This window comes from Lissotriton vulgaris, chromosome 7 (genome assembly GCF_964263255.1).
Source record: "Lissotriton vulgaris chromosome 7, aLisVul1.2, whole genome shotgun sequence".
NCBI lineage: Eukaryota > Metazoa > Chordata > Amphibia > Caudata > Salamandridae > Lissotriton > Lissotriton vulgaris.
The window spans coordinates 673,648,036-673,675,040 of NC_141695.1; the positions used below are offsets into that span (position 1 = coordinate 673,648,036).

At 44.3% G+C, this 27,005-nt stretch overlaps 1 protein-coding gene across 1 annotated transcript in view; it reads left to right on the forward strand.

Moving 5' to 3' along the window:
- The window catches only part of DGKE (diacylglycerol kinase epsilon), a 161,874-nt gene that overhangs the window by 100,800 nt on the left and 34,069 nt on the right, over positions 1 to 27,005 (forward strand). Inside the window, exon 9 of the mRNA XM_086930872.1 lies at positions 11,143 to 11,270. Coding sequence (XP_086786998.1) covers positions 11,143 to 11,270 — 128 coding nt within the window. The remainder of the gene's footprint in view (positions 1 to 11,142; positions 11,271 to 27,005) is intronic.

Below are 27,005 nucleotides of genomic sequence, written 5' to 3' on the forward strand. Positions count from 1 at the left end.
CCTCAACATTTAAGCGAGAAGTGAAGAGCTTCTTAATGAGTAAATACCTTATATAGACAAGGTTATGTTTCACTATGAGATCGAATTCTATCCTCAATCGAAATACTTTCGTCATCAGAAAGGGAAGAACTGTTGTGAATTAGATGAAAAGATAAATGATGGTTTGAAACTGTCGACTTTCCTTTTGTAACTAAACTGTATACCAATTGCTACCTCATGTCAAAATTAATTCATACAGTTCTCTCACATCCTGAAACTATATAACCGCTACCTCATAGGTATGACGAAAATGACAAATGACATAACCTCATGCTGTAAAGTTAATTCGTATTATAATCGACTAACTTGAGTGGAATGTAGTTACTTAAGCACTCACTATAGCCATATAATTTTCTATCTCATATCTATCTGTTTGTTTAATGGTTATCATCTTGTTAATATTCAACCTACTTTTATGTGAAGCACTCTGATACCCACGGGTCTTGTTCGCGCTATATAAAACTTTCAATAAATAAAAAAATAAAAAAAAATAAATAAACATGCCCCAGAAGTTTGTAAGGACCCTGTGTGAACCAGGATTCTCAACACCAGATAGACAAAAGGTGTAAGGCAGCTCCCAATGACCCAGTTTACAATAAAGGTCAGGTCCCTTTGGATTCTCTGGTGGTATCTAATGCACGCAAGAGGGCAAACTCACAAAGTACAGGTGACACCCCTCCTCCTGATTAGGAGTCTAAGCTAATAGATGCATCTGGTAAACGTATTGCCTCACAGGCCGTAAACCATTGGCGGATTGCAAATGCCCAAGCTTTATTGGCCAGGTACGACAGGGCTCACTGTGACGAGCTTGAACAGCTCATGCAACACGTTCCTGACCAGTACAAACAAAAAGTCAACAACCTTAAACATGATCACAAACACCTCAATTAAATGTGCGCTGGACACGGCTGATACCGCATCTCGTGCCGTTAACACTAGTGTTGCGTTACGCTGGCACGCTTGGCTCCGAATTTCCGGATTCAAGCAGGAGGTGCAATCTGCTATTCTTAATCAGCCCTTTGATCAAAAGCATCTTTTCGGACACCCAGTCGACACATCTTTAGAAAAAATGAAAAAAGATACAGACTCTGCTAAGTCCATGAGGGCCTTACAATTGCCTTCCCCTAGAGGTTCTCTTTGTCGCTCTTTCTACAGGGCCAGCTCCAAAACCATTAGCTCAGAACATTCCTCTTCTTCCTATAAAAGCCCCACTCAAACGTCCTCCAAAGGATACTTTCGCAGAGGCTTCAGAGGCAATAATGGTAGAGTAAGAGGTTGCGACAACAACAACCGCAACTCCCCTACCACCAAACAGTGACTTCCCCTGATCATCCCACTCCTGAAGGGGGACGTCTCTCACAGTTCCTACCTGTCTGGAATTCCATCACAACAGACAAGTGGGTGAGACAAATTATCCAGTATTGCTTGGAACTCACATCTACTACCCCAAATTTTCCTCCCAGACAAAGTCCAATGTCCTCTGAACATCTGACACTTCTCAAATAAGAGGTTCTCTCTCTATTACAAAAACATGCAATAGAATCAGTCCCCTTGCCTCATCAAGGCGCAGGGGTTTACTCCCTCTATTTCCTTATTCCATAAAAGGACGGCTCTCTCAGGCCAATATTGGACCTCCGAACTCTAAACCTCTACATTCAATCGGATCACTTCCACATGGTCACTCTCCAACACGTTCTCCCAGTGCTTCAGCAGGGCGACTTTCTCTCCACTCTTGATTTAAAGGACGCCTACTTTCACATTCCCATTCACCCTGCTCACAGGAAATATCTCAGGTTTGTGGTAGACAGTCAACACTACCAATTCAAAGTCCTCTCATTCGGGGTCACCACAGCACCCAAGGTCTTCATCAAGTGACTTGCAGTAGTTTACAGTCCACTTACGAAGACAGCACATTCATGTCTTCCCTTATCTGGACGACTGGCTCATAAAAGCCAAGTCACACAGCAGCTGTGTGCAACACACACACACAAAACAATCCAACTGCTTCACGACTTGGGATTCACTGTAAACCTCCCTAAATCCCACCTCCAACCGTCCAGCATACAGCAATATCTAGGGGCTTCGATAGACACGTCAAAAGCTCTAGCATACCCCAACCCAGTCAGGATAAGCACCATACAAGCTCTCATAGCTAAATTTCAACCTAAACACTCACTAACAGCTCGAGTGTTCATGCAGCTAATCGGGATGATGGCCTCCTGCATTCTCATTGTCCCTTATGCAGGACTCTAATGCGTCCCTTACAGGAGTGTTTAGCACGTCAGTGGAACCAGGCTCAAGGCCAGCTAACAGATCTGGTGTTAGTGAACAGCAGCATACATCGCTCTCTGCAGTGGTGGAAACACACAAAACCTTTCCAAAGGGCAGCGGTTCCTCGAAACGGTTCCACAGATAGTGCTAACAGCACACGCATCGCTCACCGGCTGGGGAGCTCATCTTTAAAATCATACCATTCAGGGCATATGGCCCACTCAGCAAAAAAAATTCCACATAAATTGCCTGGAGTTTTTAGCCATCTCCCTAACATTAAAGTCTTTTTAACTTCACCTCGTAGGCAAAGCTGTCCTGGTCCATACAGACAACATGACAGCAATGTATTACATAAAAAAACAGTGGAACACACTCTCTGCAGATTTCACACCTATCTCAAAGCATATGGAGATGGGCCATTCTGCAAAACATATATCTCCTTGCAGAACACCTCCCAGGGGTACACAATCAGATTGCAGATCTGCTCAGTCGTGAAAGACAGCAGATCCACGAATCAAGTCCTGTTTCCATTCTTTCAAATGTGTGGCCATCCAGAAATAGACCTGTTAGCCCCACACCAAAACGCAAAATGTATCCAGGTATCCACACCCATTGTCCAAAGGTAATGCGCTATGGATGAAGTGGTCAGGCAAATTTGCTTACGCTTTTCCGCCTCTCCCACTCATTCCGCTAGTTGTTCGGAAGCTCAAACAGCATTCCCTCACAATGATCCTAATTGCTCCAAATGGGCCAGACAGCCATGGTTCACAATCCTGTTGGAACTATCAGTAGTTCCTCATCAAAAGCTACGCCTCTCAACCAAGCTTCTCACTCAGAACCATGGACAGATAAGGCATCCATATCCCAGTCAACTAAACCTTGTGATCTGGCACCTGAAGTCTTAGAGTTTGGCTACCTCAATCTCCCGTCAGACTGCATGAACCTCATTAAAGAGGCTAGACGTCCTGCCACCAGAGTTTGCTATGCCGCATGGCGGAAAAGATTTGTAATTTACTGTACAAATAACCAAATCAACCCACTGGATGCTTCTGTTCAAAACATCATCTGTTACCTTTTGCATCTACAACAATGTAACCTTGGCGTATACATCCATTAGACTACATCTCACTGCAATAGCAGCCTATCTCCAAAACAGATAACACTTGTTTTTGTTTAGGGTACCAGCTATCAAAGCTTTTATGGAAGACTTAAAAGAATAATTCCACCTGGAGTTCCACCCTCTCCAGTATGGAACTTAAATGTGGTTTACCAGACTCATGGGTCCTCCATTTGATCCTATGCATAAATGCGAATTAAAATTTCTCACCTGGAAAGTAGCTTTCCTGGTTGCAATCAGCTCTCTCAGAAGAGTCAATGAACCACAGGCATTAACCATACAAGAACCATTTCTACAAATCCATTATAACAAAGTGGTTCTTAAGACTAACCCAAAATTTCTACCTAAAGTCGTGGCTGCTTTCCACCTTAACCAGTCGATAGAACTCACAGTGCTTTCCCCTCTACCAGACTCAGTAGCAGAACAAGCTCTTCACACGCTAGACGTGAAAAAAGCGATACTTTAGTACAGCGAAAGAACAAAATCCTTTAGAAAGACTAAACAACTTTTTGTGGCTTTCTCCCCACCTCATAAAGGCAATCCTTTCTTAAAAACAGGGAGTGTAGGTGAATTGTTAAATGCATCCAAATATGCTATTATAAAGCCAAACGCACCTTAACCAGTCCCCCTAGAGCTCACTCCACATGTAAACTAGGGGCATCTATGGCATTCTTAGGGAACATTCCCCTAGATGACATCTGAAAAGCAGCTACTTGGTCTATACCACACACGTTCACAAAACACTATTGCGTAGACGTACAAGCAAAACAACAAGCTAGTGTGGGCCAGGGTATTAAGAACACTTATTCAAACCACTGCAACAGATACAGGTAGCTACCGCTAAAGAGGTAACTGCTGTGTAGTCTATGCATAAGTATACAATCTACAGCTCATATGCCTGGAACGGAAAATGCTACTTAACAGTATGCATCTGTTCTTGGCATGTAGAGCTGTAGATTCGTATACGCCCACCCACCTCCCCAGGTACCTCTATCTGTTCCAGTATCATCTTACTTAGATACACTACACATGGACATCCTTTTATATTTCTTACTAACTCCATCATAACCCTCCATGGTAAAACAATCTGGAGATGGAGTTGATGCCCATGCGCACTATCGTCCTAAGGAGGAGTCACCTACCTCGTGACTACAAAGACTTCTTCCAAGACAAAAACAAAGTGCCAACATCCGAGTCCAACTCCACATGGCGATCAATGCATAAGTATACAAATCTACATGCCAAGAACAGATGCATACTGTTAAGTAGCATTTTCCTTCTCTGTCTTGTCCCAATGGAAAGTTATACTTGTATAAATGTTACAAAGCCACTCCCATGTTAGCCTATGGCTGTGGTTCCCAAACTGTGCGCCGCGGCGCCCCAGTCCGCCGTAATGAGGTGCCAGGGGCGCCGCGCACACTAGGGTGACCACGGGCCTTTTATCTGTAATTTTGGCCATCACAGGGAGCAGCGCTGCACCCTGTGAGAGGCCTCACCCCCGCTGCTGGAGGCACCTCGCACTCCTCCAGGAGCACAAGAGCAGCCCCTCCCGCCCATTGTCATTCAGTATGCCGCTGACTACCACTTACTGAATGACAATGGGGCAGGATGGGGGTGTGACACCATGTGGCGGCCTCCTCCTGCCTCAGAGTACAGAAGGGCATTCTGTACGATAAAAAGTAAAACGCCCATGCTGCAACGTTAGAAAACACTTCATTCAAAGAAGCCTGTAAAATAAGTTTAAAAGAACAGGTTTTCGTTCTCTCACTGTCCTGTCATTTTAGAACTGAAGTATTTTCAATATTGTATTCAACAAAGCCATGGTTGCTCCTTTTTTTTTTTTAAGGAACTAGCAACCATTGACAAAGCCAATAGTCCTGGCTTGTTGGGGTGTAATGATACTTGCTGTATTATATATCTGGATGCAATGACAGAGACAACATAATACCAGTGAGGCAGAACACTATGCTAAGCGCATATTTTTAGCCTAGGTGTTTTAAGCTGCGCTCTTAATTACATCAAACACCCCCTTTGAAGAGACCCCCCAGTTTTTTTACACCACTTAAAGCCCTGGAAACAACACCATGTTACAGTAACCTCACATCCTAGCACTGTGCATCATGCATGACTTCTACGTTTTCAGTCTGCCTATGTGCAGGGGCATAGGGAACTCTCCCCCACCGCACCCCACCCCTTGCTGTAGTTCGTTCTTGATGGGACTCTTCTGCCTGCAACTTTGCAGACAAAGGCTCAGCTCTTAATGTGGAAAGGTGGGTGAGTAAATAAGTGAAGGAAAAGGTGAATGTCTGGATGGATTACTGAAAGGATGAATGCATGACTGAAAGGGAGAATGGATAGATGATGAAAGAAAGGATGGATGGATGAGTGAATGAGTGGAAGTATGGATGAGAGAAAAGGTAAATAGATGGATGTATGGGTGGAAAGGTAGATGGATGGGTGGAAGGGTAGATGGTTGGGTAAAAGTGTGGATGGGTGTGTGAAAGGATGGATGGATGAGTGAAAGGGCAGCTGATGGGCGAGTGAATTGGTGGATGGGTGTGTGAAAGGATGGATGGGTGGATGAATGAAAGGGTAGATGATGGGCAAGTGAATGGGTGGATGGATGAATTGATAAGTGAAATGGTGAATGGATGGATGGGTGAAAGTGTGGATGTAAGGAATGATGAGTTAGTGAAAGGGGGTAGATGGACAAAAGGATGGATAGATGAGTGAAGTAAAAGGGTGGATGGATGAGAGAACCGATGGCTGGATGAGTGAACGGATGGTTGGATGAGTGAAAGAATGGATGAGTAATAGGATCAATGGATGGATTCATGAATGGGTGAGTAAATGGGTGGGTATATGGATGGATAAGTGAAAGGGGGATGGAGAGAGAAAGGGAGGATGAATGACTGAAAGGGTGAATGGGTGGAAGGATAAATGACTGGGTGAATGGATGAGTAAGTGAATGGGTGGATGGATGAGTAAGTGAATGGATGGCTGGGTGGAAGAGTGGATGCATGGATGATTGTACAGATGGATGGGGTGAAAGGGTGGGTAGATGAATAATGGATGGATGAGTGAAAGGGTGGTTGGAGGGATGGATGAGTGAAATGATGGACGGAAGGATATATGGTGGATAGGTGTGCAAATGGTTGAATATGTTTGGATATAGATGGGCACACAGATGGAAGGACAGACCTTTTTAGTGTAAAAATAAGGCTAGGGATACTGATTACGACAGACCAAACTCAATGTTCCATTTTCTCAGAGCGGGTCTCAGTACCAAAAGGTACTGAAAGCAGCAGCTGGCATAAATAAGGGTTTGGGACCAGGTACTCTGTTGGGGGAAAAAACGATGGATTGGGATGCAGCGAGTGGATGAGATTAATAATTCAAGCATTCCAACCAATACAATACAATACCTTCATTGCGTCCCAAATACTTTAAGGAATATAACAGGAGGTACACACCACCCACCCACCCACCGGTAAAAAAAATGGTGGGGAGCCACGGCCAACTGCCGATTAGGTCAGGGGAGCCACAGGTCAAAAAAGTTTGGGAACCACTGGCCTATGGGACTGTTAGCCTTTCAATTCTGAAAACGAAATTTGCATTATTTCACTATCAGGACATGTAAAACACACACCAGCACATGTCCTACCTTTTACATACACTGCACCCTGCCATGGGGGTAACTTGGACCTTCCTGAGGGGTGCCTTATATGTAAGAAAAGGGAAGGTTGAGGTCTGGCTAGTGGGTGTACTTGCCAGGTCGACATGACAGTTTAAAACTACGTGCGCAGACACACAGTGGTAGGCCTGAGATAGACTTACAGGGCTACTAGTGGGTGGCGCAATCAGTGTTGCAGGCCCACTAGTAGCATTTGATTTACAGGCCCTGGCACCCTCAGTGCACTTTATTAGGGACTTGCCAGTTAATCAAATATGCCAATTATAGATAATCAGTCATATTGACAATTTACACAGGGAGCACTGCACTTAGACACTGATCAGCAGTGGCAAAGTACCCAGGTATCGAAGACAGCAAAAACAAAATCCATCACACAGTCAAAAATGCAGGAGGGAGAGGCAAAAAAGTCAGAGGAAATCACAACAAAGATGCCAAGTCTAACAGATACAATTTCAAAACCACATGCTCTGATGATGCCATCCAAAGGGGCTATATAAATGTTGGAAGGGGTCAACTTAATGAGGATTTTTGAGGGACTCCATGTTAATGGAGGCTGGGTCCAACTTGAATGGTCAAGTCAAGTCAAGTCATAGGATTTGTATAGCGCACTACATACCCAGAGGGTTTCAAGGCGCTTAGAAAGGGAAGGATGATTACTTGTCAAATATCCACGTTTTAAGTTGCTTTCTGAACGCTAGGTGGTTCTGGGTAAGGCGAAGGTAAGCGGGGAGTGAGTTCCATGTTTTAGCAGCCAGGTATGAAAAGGATCTGCCTCCCATGGTGGTCTTGTTGATGCGAGGTACAATGGCGAGGGCTTGGTTGGAAGAACGTAGTTGGCGGGAGGGGGTGTAGAAGGACAGTCGTGAGTTGAGGCAGTCTGGTCCGATGTCGTAGAGTGATTTGTGTGCGTGGGTAAGCAGTCGGAAAGTGATCCTCTTATTGACGGGTAGCCAGTGGAGGTCTTTAAGGTGACCAGAGATGTGTTAGTTGCGTGGGAGGTCTAATATGAGCCTGGCTGAGGCGTTTTGGATTCGTTGGAGTTTCTTCTGGAGTTTTGCGGTAGTACCCGCGTAGAGGGTGTTTCCGTAGTCCAGTCGGCTCGTGACCAGAGCGTGGGTGACTGTTTTCCTTGTATCGGAGGGGATCCAGCGAAATGTTTTTCTGAGCATGCGAAGAATGTTGAAGCAGGAAGAAGATACGGCGCTGACTTGTCTGTTCATTGAGAGTGAAGAATCCAGGATGACGCCTAGGTTCCGTGCGTGGTCTGTCGGGATGGGTGCTTTTCCGAGGGCTTCCGGCCACCAGGAGTCGTCCCATGCAGAGGGGGATGTACCTAAGATGAGGACTTCTGTTTTGTCTGAGTTCAGTTTCAGACGGCTTTGTTTCATCCATTCGGCAACTTCTTTCATTCCTTCGTGTAGGTTAGTTTTGGCGATGCTGGGGTCATTGGTGAGAGAGAGGATCAGTTGAGTGTCGTCCGCGTAAGAGATGATGTTGAGGTTGTGTTGGCGTGCGATGGCCGCGAGGGGGCTCATATATACGTTGAAGAGGGTGGGACTGAGTGAGGATCCTTGTAGTACGCCGCAGATGACTTCAGAGGCCTCGGACTTGAATGGAGGAAGGCGGACTCTCTGGGTTCTTCCGGTGAGGAACGAGGTGATCCATTCAAGTGCTTTTCCTTGGATTCCGATGTTATAGAGGCGTTGTAGGAGGGTGCTGTGGCAGACTGTGTCAAAGGCTGCGGAGAGGTCGTGGAGGATGAGGGCGACTGTGTCTCCATTGTCTAGTAGCGTTCGAATGTCGTCTGTTGCTGCGATGAGGGCGGTCTCAGTGCTGTGTTTTGCTCGGAAGCCAGATTGTGAGGGGTCGAGGGATTTGTTGGCTTCGAGGAAGGCGGCGAGCTGGTTGTTGACAGCTTTCTCGATGACTTTGGCCGGGAATGGGAGAAGCGAAATGGGGCGGTAATTTTTGAGTTCGGTGAGGTCCGCTGTTGGTTTTTTCAGAAGGGCGGTGAGTTCAGCGTGTTTCCAGTCTTCCGGGAAGGTGGCGGAGTTGAAGGAGCAGTTGATGACGTCTCTGAGGTGCGGAGCTATGACGGAGTCTGCTTTGTTGAAGATGTGGTGAGGGCATGGGTCTGTGGGGGATCCTGAGTGGATTGAATTCATCAGGCGGATGGTGTCCTCAGTGGAGATTGGGTTCCAGTCGTTGAGAATGTTCACGGGGGGAAGATGATCAGCAAATGGTAGGGTGGGTTGATTTCCGGGTTGGTTGTCAAAGCTGTTGTGGATGTCTGCAATCTTGTTGTGGAAAAATGATGCTAGGGAGTCGCAGAGGGTTTGAGAGGGGGTGATGTCGTTGGAGTTGGCCGAGGGATTGGAAAATTCCTTGACGATGTTGAACAGTTCCTTGCTGTTGTGGGCGTTGTTGTCAAGTCGATCCTTGAATGCTGTTTTCTTGGCTTTTCGGATCAGTTGGTGGTGAGTGCGGGTGGCGTTTTTGAAGGCGACCTTGGTGCTGGTGGTTGGGTCTTTTTTCCAGGCCTTTTCAAGGGAGCGGCAGAGTTTCTTGGACTTCTTGAGATCATCGTTGAACCATGAGGCCTTCTTGCTGCCAGGTTTGCTTTGCCGTTTTTTCAGTGGTGCTTGATGGATGAGTTATATGCAAAAGGAAGGCCTGGAACCACTAAAGGGCTTACTGAATACATACCTCATGCAGACAGTTAATTAGTATAGCATGTAATACTGTGCCAGCGGCCAGCAGGATGAGGGTCGCAAGTATTCCCTGATCCAGACTATACCTGAAGTCATCCGTGGCTTCCAGCAAAGCAGTCTTGCCTGAAGCTGGACTGTGAGAGATCTAAAAGATTGTTAATCTCAAAGTTGGATGTTAATTGGACGTTGAAGAGCATTTCCAGGATTTGAATAGAAAAGGGAAGAAGCAAGATATACCATTACTTAGAAAAATGAAGAGATCCGCAGAACGTTCTTTCAAAAGGGGGAGTTCAATGGCTTGTTTTGAGGTTGGCAGAATATATGCAGTAGTGAGAGATAAGCTAAGCATATTTGCCAGAAGAACACTGAAGAGGCTGTAATTTGAGGAAATTATGAAATGGAAAGACGGAAGGGTCAAAAGATGCTGTATTTATATATTGCATAGCTGTGTTGAGTATTGTTGATATAGTGTCAAGGGTGTCCAACGTTCAGATTATATTAAAATTAGGTGACTCCTTCCTGCATGCAAGGGAACTGAGAGAAGACTGGGAAGCAAAGTCGTCATAGAGATTTCTGATTTATCTTTGAAGATGGTGGACAGGTATGCTCATAGAGAGGATGTGGCTTGGGATCCAATAGGTGGGTGGGGGAAATCTTTAACAATTTTCAAGATTTCGCTAGAGGAATGTTTTTTTTCCTTGAAGTGTGCCACTAAGTTATTCCAGCAGGAACGAGGAATGTTTCTGTGTGTATGCGTGTAGAGTTGATTTATGTGTGGCTTAGTCAGTCTCCAATTTGGAAAGGCACCAAGTGTGCTCCACACCTTACAATGTATTTTATTTTCTCTTCCTTCAGAAGTATACGGCAGCATATGGCAGCAGTAGATCTCCTGCTAATTGCATACTTTCAGAACAGCTATCTTGTCTAGTGCATGTATAATGGCTGCATAAATGTGTGTATTTGCATTGTCTGACTAGCAAGGTGAAGGCTAGTGGAGAGCACTGATCTGATTTTATTATTTGAGTTTCCAAGACTTGATTTTAGTGTAGAAATTTGGGGCTGTGAACACAGATTCCCAGCATCCTTGGCACATATTATTGAATTATTTCAGGGTGAATGGATATGACAACAGGGAAACGTTGAAAGAAGTGAAACATTTTTACATATCTAAGGTGCAGTATTAGTCCATATGTAAAGTTTCTCCACATGTTGACCATTTATAACCTAGAATTATTAAATGTGAAATGTTTAATGAAGAAACGTCTGAACATGCATATAATGTTTAATGTGTAAAAAAACGTTTTTTTAAGCTGGAGCTGGATGGTGAGAGAATCAATCTGCCAAATTTGGAAGGAATAGTGGTCCTGAATATTGGATACTGGGGAGGAGGCTGCAGACTCTGGGAAGGCATGGGCGATGAACCCTATGCCTTAGCAAGGTGAATATGCATTTTTGCAATTCGTTGTATGTTTGTTATCAGTAGATCACTTTCTGTGAAAATGTATTCCAATGGTAAAACATGCACTTTTATTTGTTGCTGTGAATTAGCATCTTCTATGTGCTTCAGCTGCAAACTAATCCCACCAGCCTCTACTGTTATACAATTAGAATCTGCAATAGTATTTGTGATAGATTACTCATTAGCGGATTAGCTGATTACCCGCCTCATATGTTTAACTGGAGGAAGCACTGGTCCAGGGGTCTAATCCGCGAGCCTTCCTGCTCAATCTATCACACTCAATTTAAGAAGCTTAGAGTCTTTGAACCCTTGTGAACCTTTGATTGTTAATGAGCTGTATGAAGATGGCCTGCATAGGACCTAACATCTCTTGAGTAAGATAACAGGTGTGTTTCTCATACTGCTGGCATATATTGACGGTAGTAAGTTATATTCCTGACAGGGAAGCAGTGTATTACATGTATATTGCATCAACAGTGACCCTAGTATCTCATTTTAAGCATTTCACTTTGATCATACCTCATACCTCAAGTTAAATGGGGACAAAACAGACATCATGTTACTGGGCAATCCCCCTCCATCTGCCCTAGCATCCATCTGGCCGCCATCTCTCGGCCCGCCCCCTCCTCCCAAACCCCAGATTAAGAGCCTGGGAGTTTGGCTTGATAAGGCACTCGATTTGTGAGTCCAAGCAACAAAAACTGCCTCCACCTGCATTGGGATGATGAAAATGCTTCGAAAGGTGCTTCCCTTGCTCCCATTCCAGGCGAGGAGGATCATGGTCCAGGCCCTGATCCTTTCCCGCCTGGATTATGGGAATGGCCTTTATATGGGAGCCCCAGCAACAGTGACCCATAGGCTTCAGGTCACACAAAACTGTGCTGCCCGTCTACTCTACAACATCCCCCGCTGGCAGTCAGCGAAGAAAGCTCTGATGGAGCTCCACTGGCTCCCAGTATCGGCCAGGGTGCAGTTTAAGGCCATGTGCATTATGCATAAATCTTTTCATCGCACTGGCCCAGCTATTCTGCATCCTTTAGTTACACCTTATGCACCGGCCAGAGCCCTACGCTCCAGCTCTCTGCAACTGGTAACCACCACCAAAATCAACAAAGCTCGCTGGGGCGGGCGATCTTTCTCCCATACAGCAGCTAGGCTCTGGAATTCACTTCCCCTCTCCCTCCGAGAAATGACCAACCTACTGTCCTTCAGAAAGGCGTTTGAAACGCATTTGTTTGCGAAGACATGCTGATCTCCCGTAGCACTCCTCCAGTATTCAGTCTAAAGCGCTGCGAGGCCTCCGGTTAGTTACGCGCTATATAAATGCAATTTTCGTTTCATTCATTTCATCATAGTCTAATTAGGTCCAGGACATATATGCTTACTTAAATGTCCTTTATGTCTTTTGGTTTGTGTATCAACTACTGAGTATAGAAGCACATCACAAAGAAATATTCACAGCTTTGAACCACAAAGTGTTTGCAATCATGATAGATGCCCTAATGTATTCATAGAATGTTGCTTGTTTACAATTGTAACAAGTGTTTGTGATGCTTAATATCGGGGCTTATAGTGAATTGTGACACACACCTGATGAGATAGCGTAAACTAGCAGGTAAGTTCACAGTCCAGAACGTGGCAGGAAAGCCCTTGCTGAGACTGATTTCATTTGAAACCATATCCTCTGAAACCATTTATATAGCAATATATAATTAAATATATATAACAGCGTTATATATATATATATATATATAAATATATAAATATATATATATATATATATATAAATATATAAATATATATATATATATATATATATATATATATATATATATATATATATATATATATATATATATATATATATATATATATATATATATATATATATATATATATATTACCTACTGGCGATAGCCAGTAGGTATATATAGTTAGGATTTTTTTCCTATGGGATTTTTGAAAATTCTATGTCGAATAACTTTGGCTTATGAGGACAGAATTGGCTGAAATTTTCAGGAAAATGGAACATTTTGTTTCTGAGCAGCCCCTGAAAATTTGGGGGGGTTTCGTCAAGGGGGGGCCGAGAAAAAAGGGGGGTCCCAAAACGTGTTTTTCCCATGCAATTTTCCATAGGGCGGTTGGCCTCACTTTTAGCCTGAACGGCTGAATGGATTTACACCAAACTTGGCAAAATTGTAGGGACTGGTAGCCCGATGTGCCTTTGCTATGTCTCAAGATATAGGCTCCAGTGGTTTTTACGAAAATTAACTTTGAAAAATATATATTGGGCTACATTGGGCTATATATATGTTGGAGCCCAAATGTAGCCCAATGTAGCCCAATGTAGCCCAAAGATGGCCACCAGAGACAAAAAAAACCAAATGTAGCCCAAATATCAGCCAGATGTAGCCCAACTATAGCCCAATGACAGATTGTCCCAGAGTGTTCTAAAGAACAACTAGAGTGCTAACAGTCCTACTTATTACAAAGGTATGGCACACCTGAAGCCATCTTGATTGGAATAAAGTGGTAACTCTTAAAACATTTAATTTAAAAAGGAACAAAATGAGGGGGTTCATTTTGCCATAGAAAGTATGATTAGCGAATATATGACGAAATCCCGCATACCATCAGTCCACAAAAAAAATCCCGCATGTACTATTAGGCCGCAAATTAAAATAACGAAAACTTTTAGAACGAATGTGCCTTTAGCATACACTAAACAACTAAACTACCCAAAACCCTAAAACACTACCCCCAGCATGACCCTACACTACACAAACAGTACAACACTACCCTAAACCCTAAAACACTACCCCCAGCATGACCCTACACTACACAAACACTACAACACTACCCTAAACCCTAAAACACTACCCCCAGCATGACCCTACACTACACAAACACTACAACACTACCCTAAACCCTAAAACACTACCCCAGCATGACCCTACACTACACAAACACTACAACACTACCCTAAACCCTAAAACACTACCCCCAGCATGACCCTACACTACGCAAACACTACAACACTACCCAAAACCCTAAAACACTACACCCCAGCATGACCCTACACTACGCAAACACTACAACACTACCCTAAACCCTAAAACACTACCCCCAGCATGACCCTACACTACACAATCACTACAACACAACCCTAAGCCCTAAAACACTACCCCCAGCATGACCCTACACTACGCAAACACTACAACACAACCCTAAACCCTAAAACACTACCCCCAGCATGACCCTACACTACGCAAACACTACAACACTAACCTAAATCCTAAAACACTACCCTCAGCATGACCCTACACTACGCAAACACTACAACACTACCCAAAACCCTAAAACACTACACCCCAGCATGACCCTACACTACGCAAACACTACAACACTACCCTAAACCCTAAAACACTACCCCCAGCATGACCCTACACTACGCAAACACTACAACACTACCCAAAACCCTAAAACACTACACCCCAGCATGACCCTACACTACGCAAACACTACAACACTACCCTAAACCCTAAAACACTACCCCCAGCATGACCCTACACTACGCAAACACTACAACACTACCCTAAACCCTAAAACACTACCCCCAGCATGACCCTACACTACGCAAACACTACAACACTACCCTAAACCCTAAAACACTACCCTCAGCATGACCCTACACTACGCAAACAGTACAACACTACCCAAAACCCTAAAACACTACCCCCAGCATGACCCTACACTACGCAAACACTACAACACTACCCAAAACCCTAAAACACTACCCCCCAGCATGACCCTACACTACGCAAACACTACAACACTACCCAAAACCCTAAAACACTACCCCCAGCATGACCCTACACTACGCAAACACTACAACACTACCCTAAATCCTAAAACTCTACCGCCAGCATGACCCTACACTATGCAAACACTACAACACTACCCAAAACCCTAAAACACTACACCCCAGCATGACCCTACACTACGCAAACACTACAACACTATCCTAAACCCTAAAACACTGCCCCCAGCATGACCCTACACTACGCAAACACTACAACACTACCCAAAACCCTAAAACACTACACCCCAGCATGACCCTACACTACGCAAACACTACAACACTACGCAAACACTACAACACTACCCAAAACCCTAAAACACTACACCCCAGCATGACCCTACACTACGCAAACACTACAACACTACCCTAAACCCTAAAACACTACCCCCAGCATGACCCTACACTACGCAAACACTACAACACTACCCTAAACCCTAAAACACTACCCCCAGCATGACCCTACACAACACAAACACTACAACACTACCCTAAACCCTAAAACACTACCCTCAGCATGACCCTACACTACGCAAACACTACAACACTACCCAAAACCCTAAAACACTACCCCCAGCATGACCCTACACTACGCAAACACTACAACACTACCCAAAACCCTAAAACACTACCCCCCAACATGACCCTACACTACGCAAACACTACAACACTACCCAAAACCCTAAAACACTACCCCCAGCATGACCCTACACTACGCAAACACTACAACACTACCCAAAACCCTAAAACACTACCCCCAGCATGACCCTACACTACGCAAACACTACAACACTACCCAAAACCCTAAAACACTACACCCCAGCATGACCCTACACTACGCAAACACTACAACACTACCCAAAACCCTAAAACACTACCCCCAGCATGACCCTACACTACGCAAACACTACAACACTACCCTAAACCCTAAAACACTACACCCCAGCATGACCCTACACTACGCAAACACTACAACACTACCCAAAACCCTAAAACACTACCCCCAGCATGACCCTACACTACGCAAACACTACAACACAACCCTAAACCCTAAAACACTACGCCCAGCATGACCCTACACTACGCAAACACTACAACACTACCCTGAACCCTAAAACACTACCCCCAGCATGACCCTACACTACGCAAACACTACAACACAACCCTAAACCCTAAAACACTACCCCCAGCATGACCCTACACTAAACAACCACCACAACTCTACACTACACTAACACAACACTACACTACACAACACTACACTACACTACACAATCACTAACCCACGAAAAAATTAACACAAACCCACTTACCTCTCTCGTCATCGTGGTTTTCACAACGCAAATGCATTTACCATACATGCCTTTAAAACGTAATTCTTTGTAAAGGCATGCGCGATAAATGCACATGCGTTTTGAAAAAATTCGGGATAATGGTATGCGAGCTCAATGACCTTGCGGGATAATGGTATGCGGACTGAAAGTCTGCGGGATAAAAAATGCGGGAAAATGGCTGCAAACCATGATTAGCAGCAGACTTCCCTGGTGAGCACTAGCTTTACTACAGTGATCTAATGAGCAACTAGAGTGCTAACATTCAGAATTTATGGCAAATGTGTGACACATCTGAATGCCTTCTTGATAGAACCAAAGTAAACAAGCATTGAAAATGCAATAGATCTCGCCCTCGTTTAAGTTAAAGCCATTCTGTTTGTAATGAGGTGGCTTTTTAGCTTTGCTTTTATTAGTGTTTTTAAAACTTTCATGTAAATAACATGCATATGTATGCATATATGTATATGTATGCATGCATTTATATTTATATAGATATGCAGATTACATATGTTTATATATGTATATTACCTACTGGCGATAGCCAGTGGGTATATATAGTTAGGATTTTTTCTCTATGGGATTTCTGAAAATTCTATGTCTAATAACTTTGGCGTTTGTGGACGGAATTGGCTGAAATTTTCAGGAAAATTGCACATTTTTTTTCTGAGCAGCCCCTGAAAATTTGGTGGGGTTTCGTCAAGGGGGGGCCGAGAACAAAGGGGGGTCCCAAAACGCGTTTTTCCCATTCATTTTTCCATAGGGCGGTTGGACTCACTTTTAGCTCGAACGGCTGAACAGATTTACATGAAACTTGGCAAAATTGTAGATATGGTTTGCCCGACGTGCCTTTGCTATGTCTCAATATATGTGCTCCAGTGGATTTTGAGAAATTAACGTTTAAAAAAATATATATATCTGTGACAGCGCTCCGGTTAGCGCCCCGGTTCGCGTACCTGACGCGTAACGGAACTTCGCGAAGCGAATCTGATTGGCTCTCCGGTGTCTGTCAACATTCTAAACAAACCGGAGCGGCCGCCATCTTGTCTCTCGGTACGATCGAGAGACAAGATGTGGTGAAAAACGAAGGGGGAAATGAAGGAAAGGGGGCAAGGTAGACCACTCCTGACCCCCTAGGATTGATGAGGGGGATATTAAAGTGCCCCGCGGGGCAAAAAAGTTTGCGATTTTACGCCGTAGAGGCGCGTCCCGGTACGCGAACCGGGCAGCTCACCGGGCAGCTAACCGGCAGCGTAGCTGTCAACATTGTAAACAGTCCGGAGCGGCCGCCATCTTGTCTCTCGGTAGGTTCGAGAGACAAGATGTGGTGAAAAAAGAAGGGGGAAATGAAGGAAAGGGGGCAAGGTAAACCCCTCCTGACCCCCTAGGATTGATGAGGGGGATATTAAAGTCCCCCGCGATTTTTCGTGGTAGAGGCGCTTCCCGGTACGCGAACCGGGCAGCTAACCGGCAGCGTAACGGGAGTCCGCCATCTTGTGTTTTTGGAGCGTCCGGTTCGCATACCGGGTAGCGTCCCGGTAAGCGTAACAAGGGGAAAACCAAGAGAAACAGTAAAAAAAAAATTAAGGGAATAGATTTCCAGCAAACTTGGCAAAATTGTAGGGACTGTTTGTTTGATGTGCCTTTGCAAGGCCTCAAGATATGTGTACGTGTGGATTTTGTCTAATTAAGGTTAAAAAAAATATATATCTGTAAGCGTGCTCCGGCACGCTTACGTTACGGGTTTTGTTTGCGCTGCAGAACCGATACGTCACGGTTATGCGACGCGTCATGAGGCGTCTCACGTGGCTACGTGATACGTCACGTAATAAAGAATATATTTTACAGCTATAGATATTATCTTTTAAAAAACCAATGAAATTCACTGAAAAAACCATAGGTTATAGACCATATATAGTTAGGAATTTGCATTTACAAAACCTTGAAAATTCACTGAAAAAACCATAGGTTAGAGACCATATATAGTTAGCTGGACATTTTATTGACATAAAACCAATGAAATTCCATATATAGTTAGTTGCACTAACTATATATCGCGCACCCGCAATCCACTGCTGATGATGTCACATATTACATCATTCATGACATGGTCAGTGACATCACTGATGACATCACTGATGACATCTCAAATGACATCACTGATGACATCACTGATGACATCTCAAATGACATCAGTGATGACATCATGACACACCAATACCAGTTACTACATACGCACTCACTGATTCCTACGTCTACACACACATTCACTCATTCACCCATACAATCACTCATACATACAGTCACTCATTATTACAACACTATCATATGCACTCATACACCTATGCAGACACTCACACACTGCCACTCATCCATGGAGTTACTCACACACCTAGTCAGTCCTGTAAAGAATCAATCACACTTCCATTTCCTCATCTATACAGTTAAACACAGAACACCATACTTCAGTGACATCACTGATGACATCACTGATGACATCTCAAATGACATCACTGATGACATCTCAAATGACATCACTGATGACATCATGACACACCAATACCAGTTACTACATACGCACTCACTGATTCCTACGTCTACACACACATTCACTCATTCACCCATACAATCACTCATACATACAGTCACTCATTATTACAACACTATCATATGCACTCATACACCTAGTCAGTCCTGTGAAGAATCAATCATACTTCGATTTCCTCATCTATACAGTTAAACACAGAACACCATACTTTTCACACATATACTAACACATACTTACTCTCTTATACAATCACTGATACAAGTACACATTGATATGCACAGAGTCACACACCTCCCAGCCAGCCACACACACACTCAGTCTTCCATACATCCACTCATTCTTCAATATGTAAAACATATTTAAACTTTACAAAAACACACAGACACTAGATGATGTCATCAGTGATGTCATTTGAGATGTCATCAGTGATGTCATCAGTGATGTCATTTGAGATGTCATCAGTGATGTCATCAGTGATGTCACTGACCATGTCATGAATGATGTAAAATGTGACATCATCAGCAGTGGATTGCGGGTGCGCGATATATAGTTAGTGCAACTAACTATATATGGAATTTCATTGGTTTTATGTCAATAAAATGTCCAGCTAACTATATATGGTCTCTAACCTATGGTTTTTTCAGTGAATATATATATATATATACACACGCTGTTATAGGACCAGATTTGTCTAGGAAATTAATGTTTGGGTTGCTAACAACTTTGCACTGTTTGACTAATCATCACCAAAAAATCTCATCCACCTCAGCTTCTTCCTGGGATACTTCAGAGTTTTCCGTCAAGTGGGGTTAAGAAAAAAATTGTTTTTCTGCATTCAATTACCCATAAGAAAATTGAACAGTGATACCACAAAAACGTCTGGAAGGAATTACACCAAATTTGACAGACGCTTGATCTTGATACAGAAAGCGTGCATTTTGTGATTTGGTGTAAATCTGCTCAGTAGTTTTGGAGAAATTAAGGCTAAAAATGTATGTAGATTTCGCGCTGCACTGAATCCGCAAGTTGAAAAACAGATTGGGATCGATTGGGGGCAACCTGGAGGAAAAGTTGTGGCCACTATCTTAGGACTCCGAAGCAGGGGTACCCTGACCCGTGTCCCTTGTGGTGGGGTCTCAGATGGAAAAATCCAGCAATGTAAATTTAAAAAATAATGTATTTTCAGGGTTCCATGGATCTGTGTATCCATTGTGATGCTCAACACAACACCCCTGGAGAATCACAGTGGATACCCAGGGAACCACTGTGATGCTCAGCACAACAGTCCTGGAGAATTGTGGCAAGGATTCGCAGTGCACCAAAAACATTGAAAAAGAGGGCTGGGCACCCTGTTCGGGGCTGCGACCAGGCCCTGCCCCAAGCCCCACACTATGACTGTCCTTCAGCAGGGGGTTTGGGAGCAGGGTCTGACAACATGCCCTTCACACCGAAGAATATATTACATTATGGTAAAAAAACATATAAATTCAATCAAAAAAACAAAGGTTAAAGGGACATTATAGTTATGAGAAAACGTCAGTTTACACATAATGTTTTAAATGAACAAAACTGCTGAAATTCACCTGTTATAGTTATTTCAGGTGCTTTAGAGTAATTATACCTTGCACTCCCCTCCCCTTAATTAACTGATATGGCACTGGTGTCTGGGTCCCTCAGGGCCGAAAATGTCAAGAAAGGGGGCCCACGTAGACTCCCCCACCCCATAAATAATATGCCTGGCCCAAAGGGATGGGGTTCCCAGCCTCCTCAATAGGCTAAGGGAGGGGAGCCATATATAAAACCTACTGGTGACCACCAATTATAGTTGGGACTAGGGACCCGATGTAGGACACCAAATACCGGTCGGTAACAGCCGATTTCGGCCTTTACTGACCGGTATTTGGTTTTTGATTTGTAGGGGCCTTAAATGTTACAGAATCGGTAAATTTACCGATTTGGTAAATCTACCGATTCTGTAAAATACCGAATCGGTAAATTTACCGATTCGGTAAATCTAGATGTAGGTGGCACTGAAAACAGTAAAAAAAACAACAACAAAAAAAAAAAAAATGGCAGGGTATCATTCTGACCCCAAACAGTGCCACAGGCCCTTAAGAATTCGTTATTTACGACAAAATAATATTTTGTGGTAAATAATGAATTTCAGTGTACATGCATATCTGTGCATGTACACCTGTGCCATGTGGCACACATACATGCCCTAAGGGCATGTATGTGTGTCACATGGCACAGGTGTACATGCCCTATGGTGTACATGCCCTAGGTGTACATGCCCCATGCCCATGTGACACACATACATGCCCTAAGGGCATGTATGTGTGTCACATGGCACACAAGCCAGAATCAGGGGTGCAACAGGGTGTCAAAGTGACACCCTGTCCCCCTTGACAATTCGGTAATTTTACCGAATCGGTATTTACCGATTCGGTAATTGACATTGATTCCTATGGGCCTCAAGGCCCATAGGAATCAATGCCAATTACCGAATCGGTAAATATCGATTCGGTAATTACGGAATCATACCGATTCGGTAAAAATTACCGAATTATTTCCTACATCTCATTTACCGAATCTAGAATACCGAATCGGTAAAATTCGGTATTCTAGAGTTGGTAAATGAGATTTACCTACATCGGGCCCCTAGTTTCCACCATAGGAAAAGCCTTTTTATTTTGCTAATAGCTTTGGCGCTGTTTGACGAATCTTCATGACATTTTCAAAACTAGTTTGCCACTCACTTCAGCTGCCATCTGGAAAGTTTCAGGGTGATTCGTCAAGAGAGGGCCAAGAAAAAGAGGAGAGGTTCAACAATTTGTTTTTCTTTGCAATTTTCCATGGGATCCAAGGATTTTAGAAACGACTACAACATGAACCACTGAATGGAATTGCACAAAATGTTGTAGGATGGTAGATCTTGGTCCAGAAAGATCTCCTTTCATTATTTGGTGTAAATCCGCTCAGTAGTTTTGGAGTTATTAAAGAAGAAAGATTTGTGTATATCTAGAAAAGCAGATAGTCCACAAATCCGACAGATCTCTAAATGAGATCTGATTGGCTGTCACCAATGGCAGGAATCGTGGGATTCAGACTTGGTCGAGTCCCAAGAAAAAACATAAAAAAGACCAGGGGGCAGGATAGAAATACCCTGACCCCTACACATGGTGGTGGGGTTTCAGAGGGACCCCGGTGAGAGCCAAAAAGCATTTAGTTTTAAAAGAAAATTCCTGCAAATTCATGTGTTTCTCTCTTGTTTTTACTAGCCCCCCTAGGTGGGCCAAGTCCTGGGAATGATCATCTAATGGGGAAGAGGTGCACGCAGCCCCCTCCGCGGCAGCGTTCAAACCAGAGGACCTCATGTCCTGTGTCCTGGCTGGGGGCCTGGCTGCGTTTTAAATAGTGAGGGGGCGCACAGCTCCCCTCCAGGAACCATTAATGGCCCTGGAGACCACATCCCCCAGAGCAGGCTCTTGAAATGTCACAGAATGCTCACCCCAGGACATAGCAATTTCCCTGCCGGCACTTGCATATGCTGGGAAATGTGTTTGCTCTCGCTTGGCGGAAGCAATTTCGAAGCTCCTGCCAACCAAGAGCAAACACTAAGGGGCTGATTTAGAACTCCACAGACTGCTTACTCCATAACTCCGGATATCCGATCAGCCAAAATATAAATCCCATAGGAATAATGGAATTCATATTTGGAGGTTGGGATATCCGTCATCGTTGTAACTGAATAACCCGTTTGCCGAGTTCTAAATTAGGCCTGAAAGTCCGCTCCCGTTGGGGGCAGGCATGAAAAATGCTCCCGCCAGCTGGGAGCAAACTTTTTATCTGTTTCCTTGCTTGCTCCGAAGCAAGCGGCGAAATAGATACAAATATTGCTCCTCCCCACAGGGACAGCATTTTCTGCTTCTTCCTGCGGGAGCAATGCCGACTCCCGCTAGAGGCAGCTGGTGCTACAGGGCCTCTAGAGGGTGTCCTCCCACGGCACCCAACAACAACATGGTGGGCGCCCACCCTTTCTTGTCTGTACCCCAGGGTTGAATTCGGCTTGGGGATGGTGGCCTGCGGGCCCCTCCTTTTAGTAATTAGGCAGCCCCCTCCCTATTTAAAAACATGGAGGGCCCTGGGGGATGGGGTACCTGGGGCCATATTTCCCCAAGGAGGGGGCTGCATGACCCCCTACCCCTTTATAAAATGGGCAGACAACAGAAGAAGGGGCCCCAGGAGCCAGAATTCGGCTTGGGGTGGGGTGCTGTGTGGCAGTTGCTCATTTACAATCTGACCGGGCCCTTGAGTGGATGTATGGGCGATTGATTGGTGGTCTGAGTACCTGTATGGGTGTATGAGTATCTTTGTGGGTGGTGAGAGGGAGTGTGACTACCTGCATAGAGGACTGAGTGGGTGAGTCAGTGGCTTTATGGGTTAGGGAGTATGTAAGTGAGAAGCTGTATAGGTGGCTTAGTGTGTGTGTATGGCTGTGTCGGTGAGTGAATGGATATATCACGCATACAAAAACAGATGAAAACTCCTCTTTCTGCAAGCCGGGTTTAGATTTTGGTTAATATCTCCAAAACAACTGAACGGATTTACACAAAAAGGCACTTTCCTGGAGCTTTCTGCCAAATGTGTTGTAATTCCATTCAGTAGATTGGCCTGTAGCGTGTCTAAAGTTCCAATCGGAATTAGCATGGGGAAAAGGTGTTTTGGGACCGCCACTTTTTCTCTGTACCTGATTGATGGATCGCCACAAAACTTTCAAGACAGCAGCTGGAGTAAGCGTCATACTAGTTTTAAAAATTTCATGAGGATTCGTCAAACGATGCCAATGTTATTGCCGAATGAAAAAACACTCTTCCTATAGAAAATAGATCCTAATGAGGTTCGGTGAGGGGGGCAATGTACCTCTCTCACCTTTAAATAAAATACGGCCCTGGTCATTAGCAACTATATGGCCCTTGGGGATGGGGTCCCCAGGACCTAATGATACTCAGGGAGTGGGGCCATGCAGCCTCCATTCATCTTAAAAATAAATACATCCCTAGGTATGTAGTCTCCAGGGCCTAATGATGCTTACGGATAGGGGGTTATGTGGCCTCCCTGCCCTTTGAATAGAATTCAGCCCTGTTCTTTAAAAAGGCCTAATGAGGTTGGGAAAGAGGGGGCCACATGGTCTACCCCCCTTTAAAAAAAAAAATGCGTGCCTGGGGGAGTGGGATCTCAGGGCCTCAGACCAGGCACTGATGCGGACCCCCGTCCTTGCAGGGCCAAAGACTGTCTGTAGTGTTGGGTTTCTTGCCTGTGGGGGTCTGCTGCGACCAGGCCCTGTTGCCAACCTCGCGCAACACGCGCCCAAACACTGCGGAGGGAGTTGGCTTTACTTAGGGTAATAAAATATTACTTTACATTAAAAAAACTAGAAATTCTCTGAAAAATACAAAGGTTAAAGTAACGTTATAGTTATCTGTGATAAAAAGATTGTTTTTTGTTTAAATAAACTAAATAAAAACTAAGAAATTCACTGAAAAAAACAGGTTAAAGTAATGTTATATTTGGGTGAATATTTGAGTGACAACATCAATGTTTTGAACTAAAAAAAAACACAAGTTCACCACTTATAACATGTGCCCCCCCAATCACTGATTATGACCTCACAAATTACATTACTCATGACATGTTCGAACATCATTTATGACATCAATCAGTTCAAGTACAAATAACTGTAATTCTGCCAAACGGGCCAGAAAAGTGTACATAAAATAAATAAAATAGCTAAAACCCAGAATACTCGCATTAAGACAACACGTTCATACATAAAGAATAAAACAGACATCTTGATTATGAAAAAACCAAACAATCACAAATGACAGCAGCATAATGTAGACGCATTAGATCATAGGAGTGCAAAAATACAAACAGTTGCAAAGTGGTGCCCGGGATCATTATAAGGGCCAACCTTGACTGGTGGATGGAAAGGACCTTCCTTCTTAACAACCACATTGCTCTCAGGTACTTGGCAACCACACAGGCATATAGAGGCCCGCAATCAATTCTGAGGAGTCAAAGAGCAATGCAATGCCTGCATGTGCCTTGCTGCCTGCAAGTGGGTAATAATCAAAGCACTGTGGGTAAAATATATATAGGCAGGGCACACAAAAAAAACATGGTGAACAGTTTCCTTAGAGTGATTGCACGCTGGACAGTCAAAAAATTTCAGAGTTGACCATTTGAAAGTTAAAGATTTCCTTGGTACTGTGCCCACTCTAAATTGGAAGAACAACTTCCTGTCCATTGGTACAATGACATAGTCCCAATACAACTCAAGGCCACAGGATGACATAAAATCTCTAAATTCTTGAGACAAAGTGGTGCTGGCAGCTTTCCGGGCATCATTGGCCATTACGCTAAGCCAATACTGTTGGTTCAGGGACTCTAGAAGGAAAGTGGCCAGCAGCTAAAGTCTCCAATAAATCCGACATTCTGAGGGAAAACAACATCCTTTTAATGTGCAACAGCCAAGAGATCTTATTAAAGGGGTTTGCCTTGATAACATCCTGCAAGGCAAAAGCATAACAAGCACGTTCTAGTGTGGTCTAGAACCTCCTCAAATGCAGAAGAGGGTGCACTAGCTTTTCCCTCTATCTTTTTCACACCCAGATCCAGAGACAAGTGACAAGAGGGGGTTCTAGGAGGTAAAAGGGCGAGAGTACTCAGAAATATTGTCTCCCTTCTAACCAGATCAGTGATGTTAAGAAAGCCCTGAGGCTTTGCTCCCTAAAGGGCTGAGCCCATTGCCTTAACTTTGTAGATCTGGAGAGCAGATGTGTTAGAACTGGGGGTCTCTAGTTGGCAGAGGTAGGTTCCTTTGACCAAATAGGGGCCCTTGCGTCTAGTCAGGGTAAGATGGTACACTTCTAAAAGTGCTCACCGCCTTGGTAGCTTGACCCGAGCAGACAGGCTTATCTCAGAGGCAGTGTGTAAAACAGTGAAAACACTACAAATGGACACCACACCAGTTTAGATAAATAAGTAATCTTTACTAGACTTAATACAAGACCAAACGACAATAATCCACAATACTGTAATCAGAAATAGTCTCTAAAATGGTAGAAAATAGCTTATTTCAATGTAGATGGTAAATGCGACACTTTACTCTCAAAGTACCTTGGATGCATCACGCAATACAAACAAAAGGGTTGCAGGGAAAGGTGATGCGTCGGTTCCTTGCTTCGGGGGAGGTGATGGGTCGGTTCCTTACTGCAGTGCAGGGGAGGTGATGCATCGGTTCCTTACCGGAGAAGAGGTGGTGCGTCTGTTTCTTACTGTGAGCCGATGTGACAAGATGGCGCCTCGATGCGATGCGACGATCTTGTGCGATGTGAGAAAATGGCATCTCGATGCGATGCAACAATGTTGGATGTGATGCATGCACGCCCAAAGGCCGTGCGGCGAACTCGGTCATTTCTGAGCTGCGACAGGCCCTGTGACATGCTCCCCGGTGATGCAACAGTGACCACTGCGGTGGCGACACGCTTCTCCGGTGATGCGACACGCTTCTTCGATGATGCGACTGCGAACAGCTGCAGCGGCGACATGCTTCTTCGACGATGCAACAGCAACTGCTGCGGCAGTGACACGCTTCTCCTCATTGCGTCGCGCTTCTAGCTCCCAGCGACTCGCAGTCTTTTCAGAGGGCCCAAACAACAGTAGACCCCTCTCTGCAGGCAGAATTCCACTGCCAGGGAATTCAGGGGAGCTGGTGTTGAAGTCTTGTTTCCCTGAAATTGCTGGCAGGAGGAAAGCTCAGTTCAAGCCCTTGGAGATTCTTCTTAAAGATTGCAAAAGTACACAAAAAGTTCCTTTTCTTGGCAAACAAAGTAACCACTGCAGGACAACCCCAACAGCACAGAACGGGGGCAGTCTCCTCCTTCAGCTTCCTTGGTTCTTCTCATTGGCAA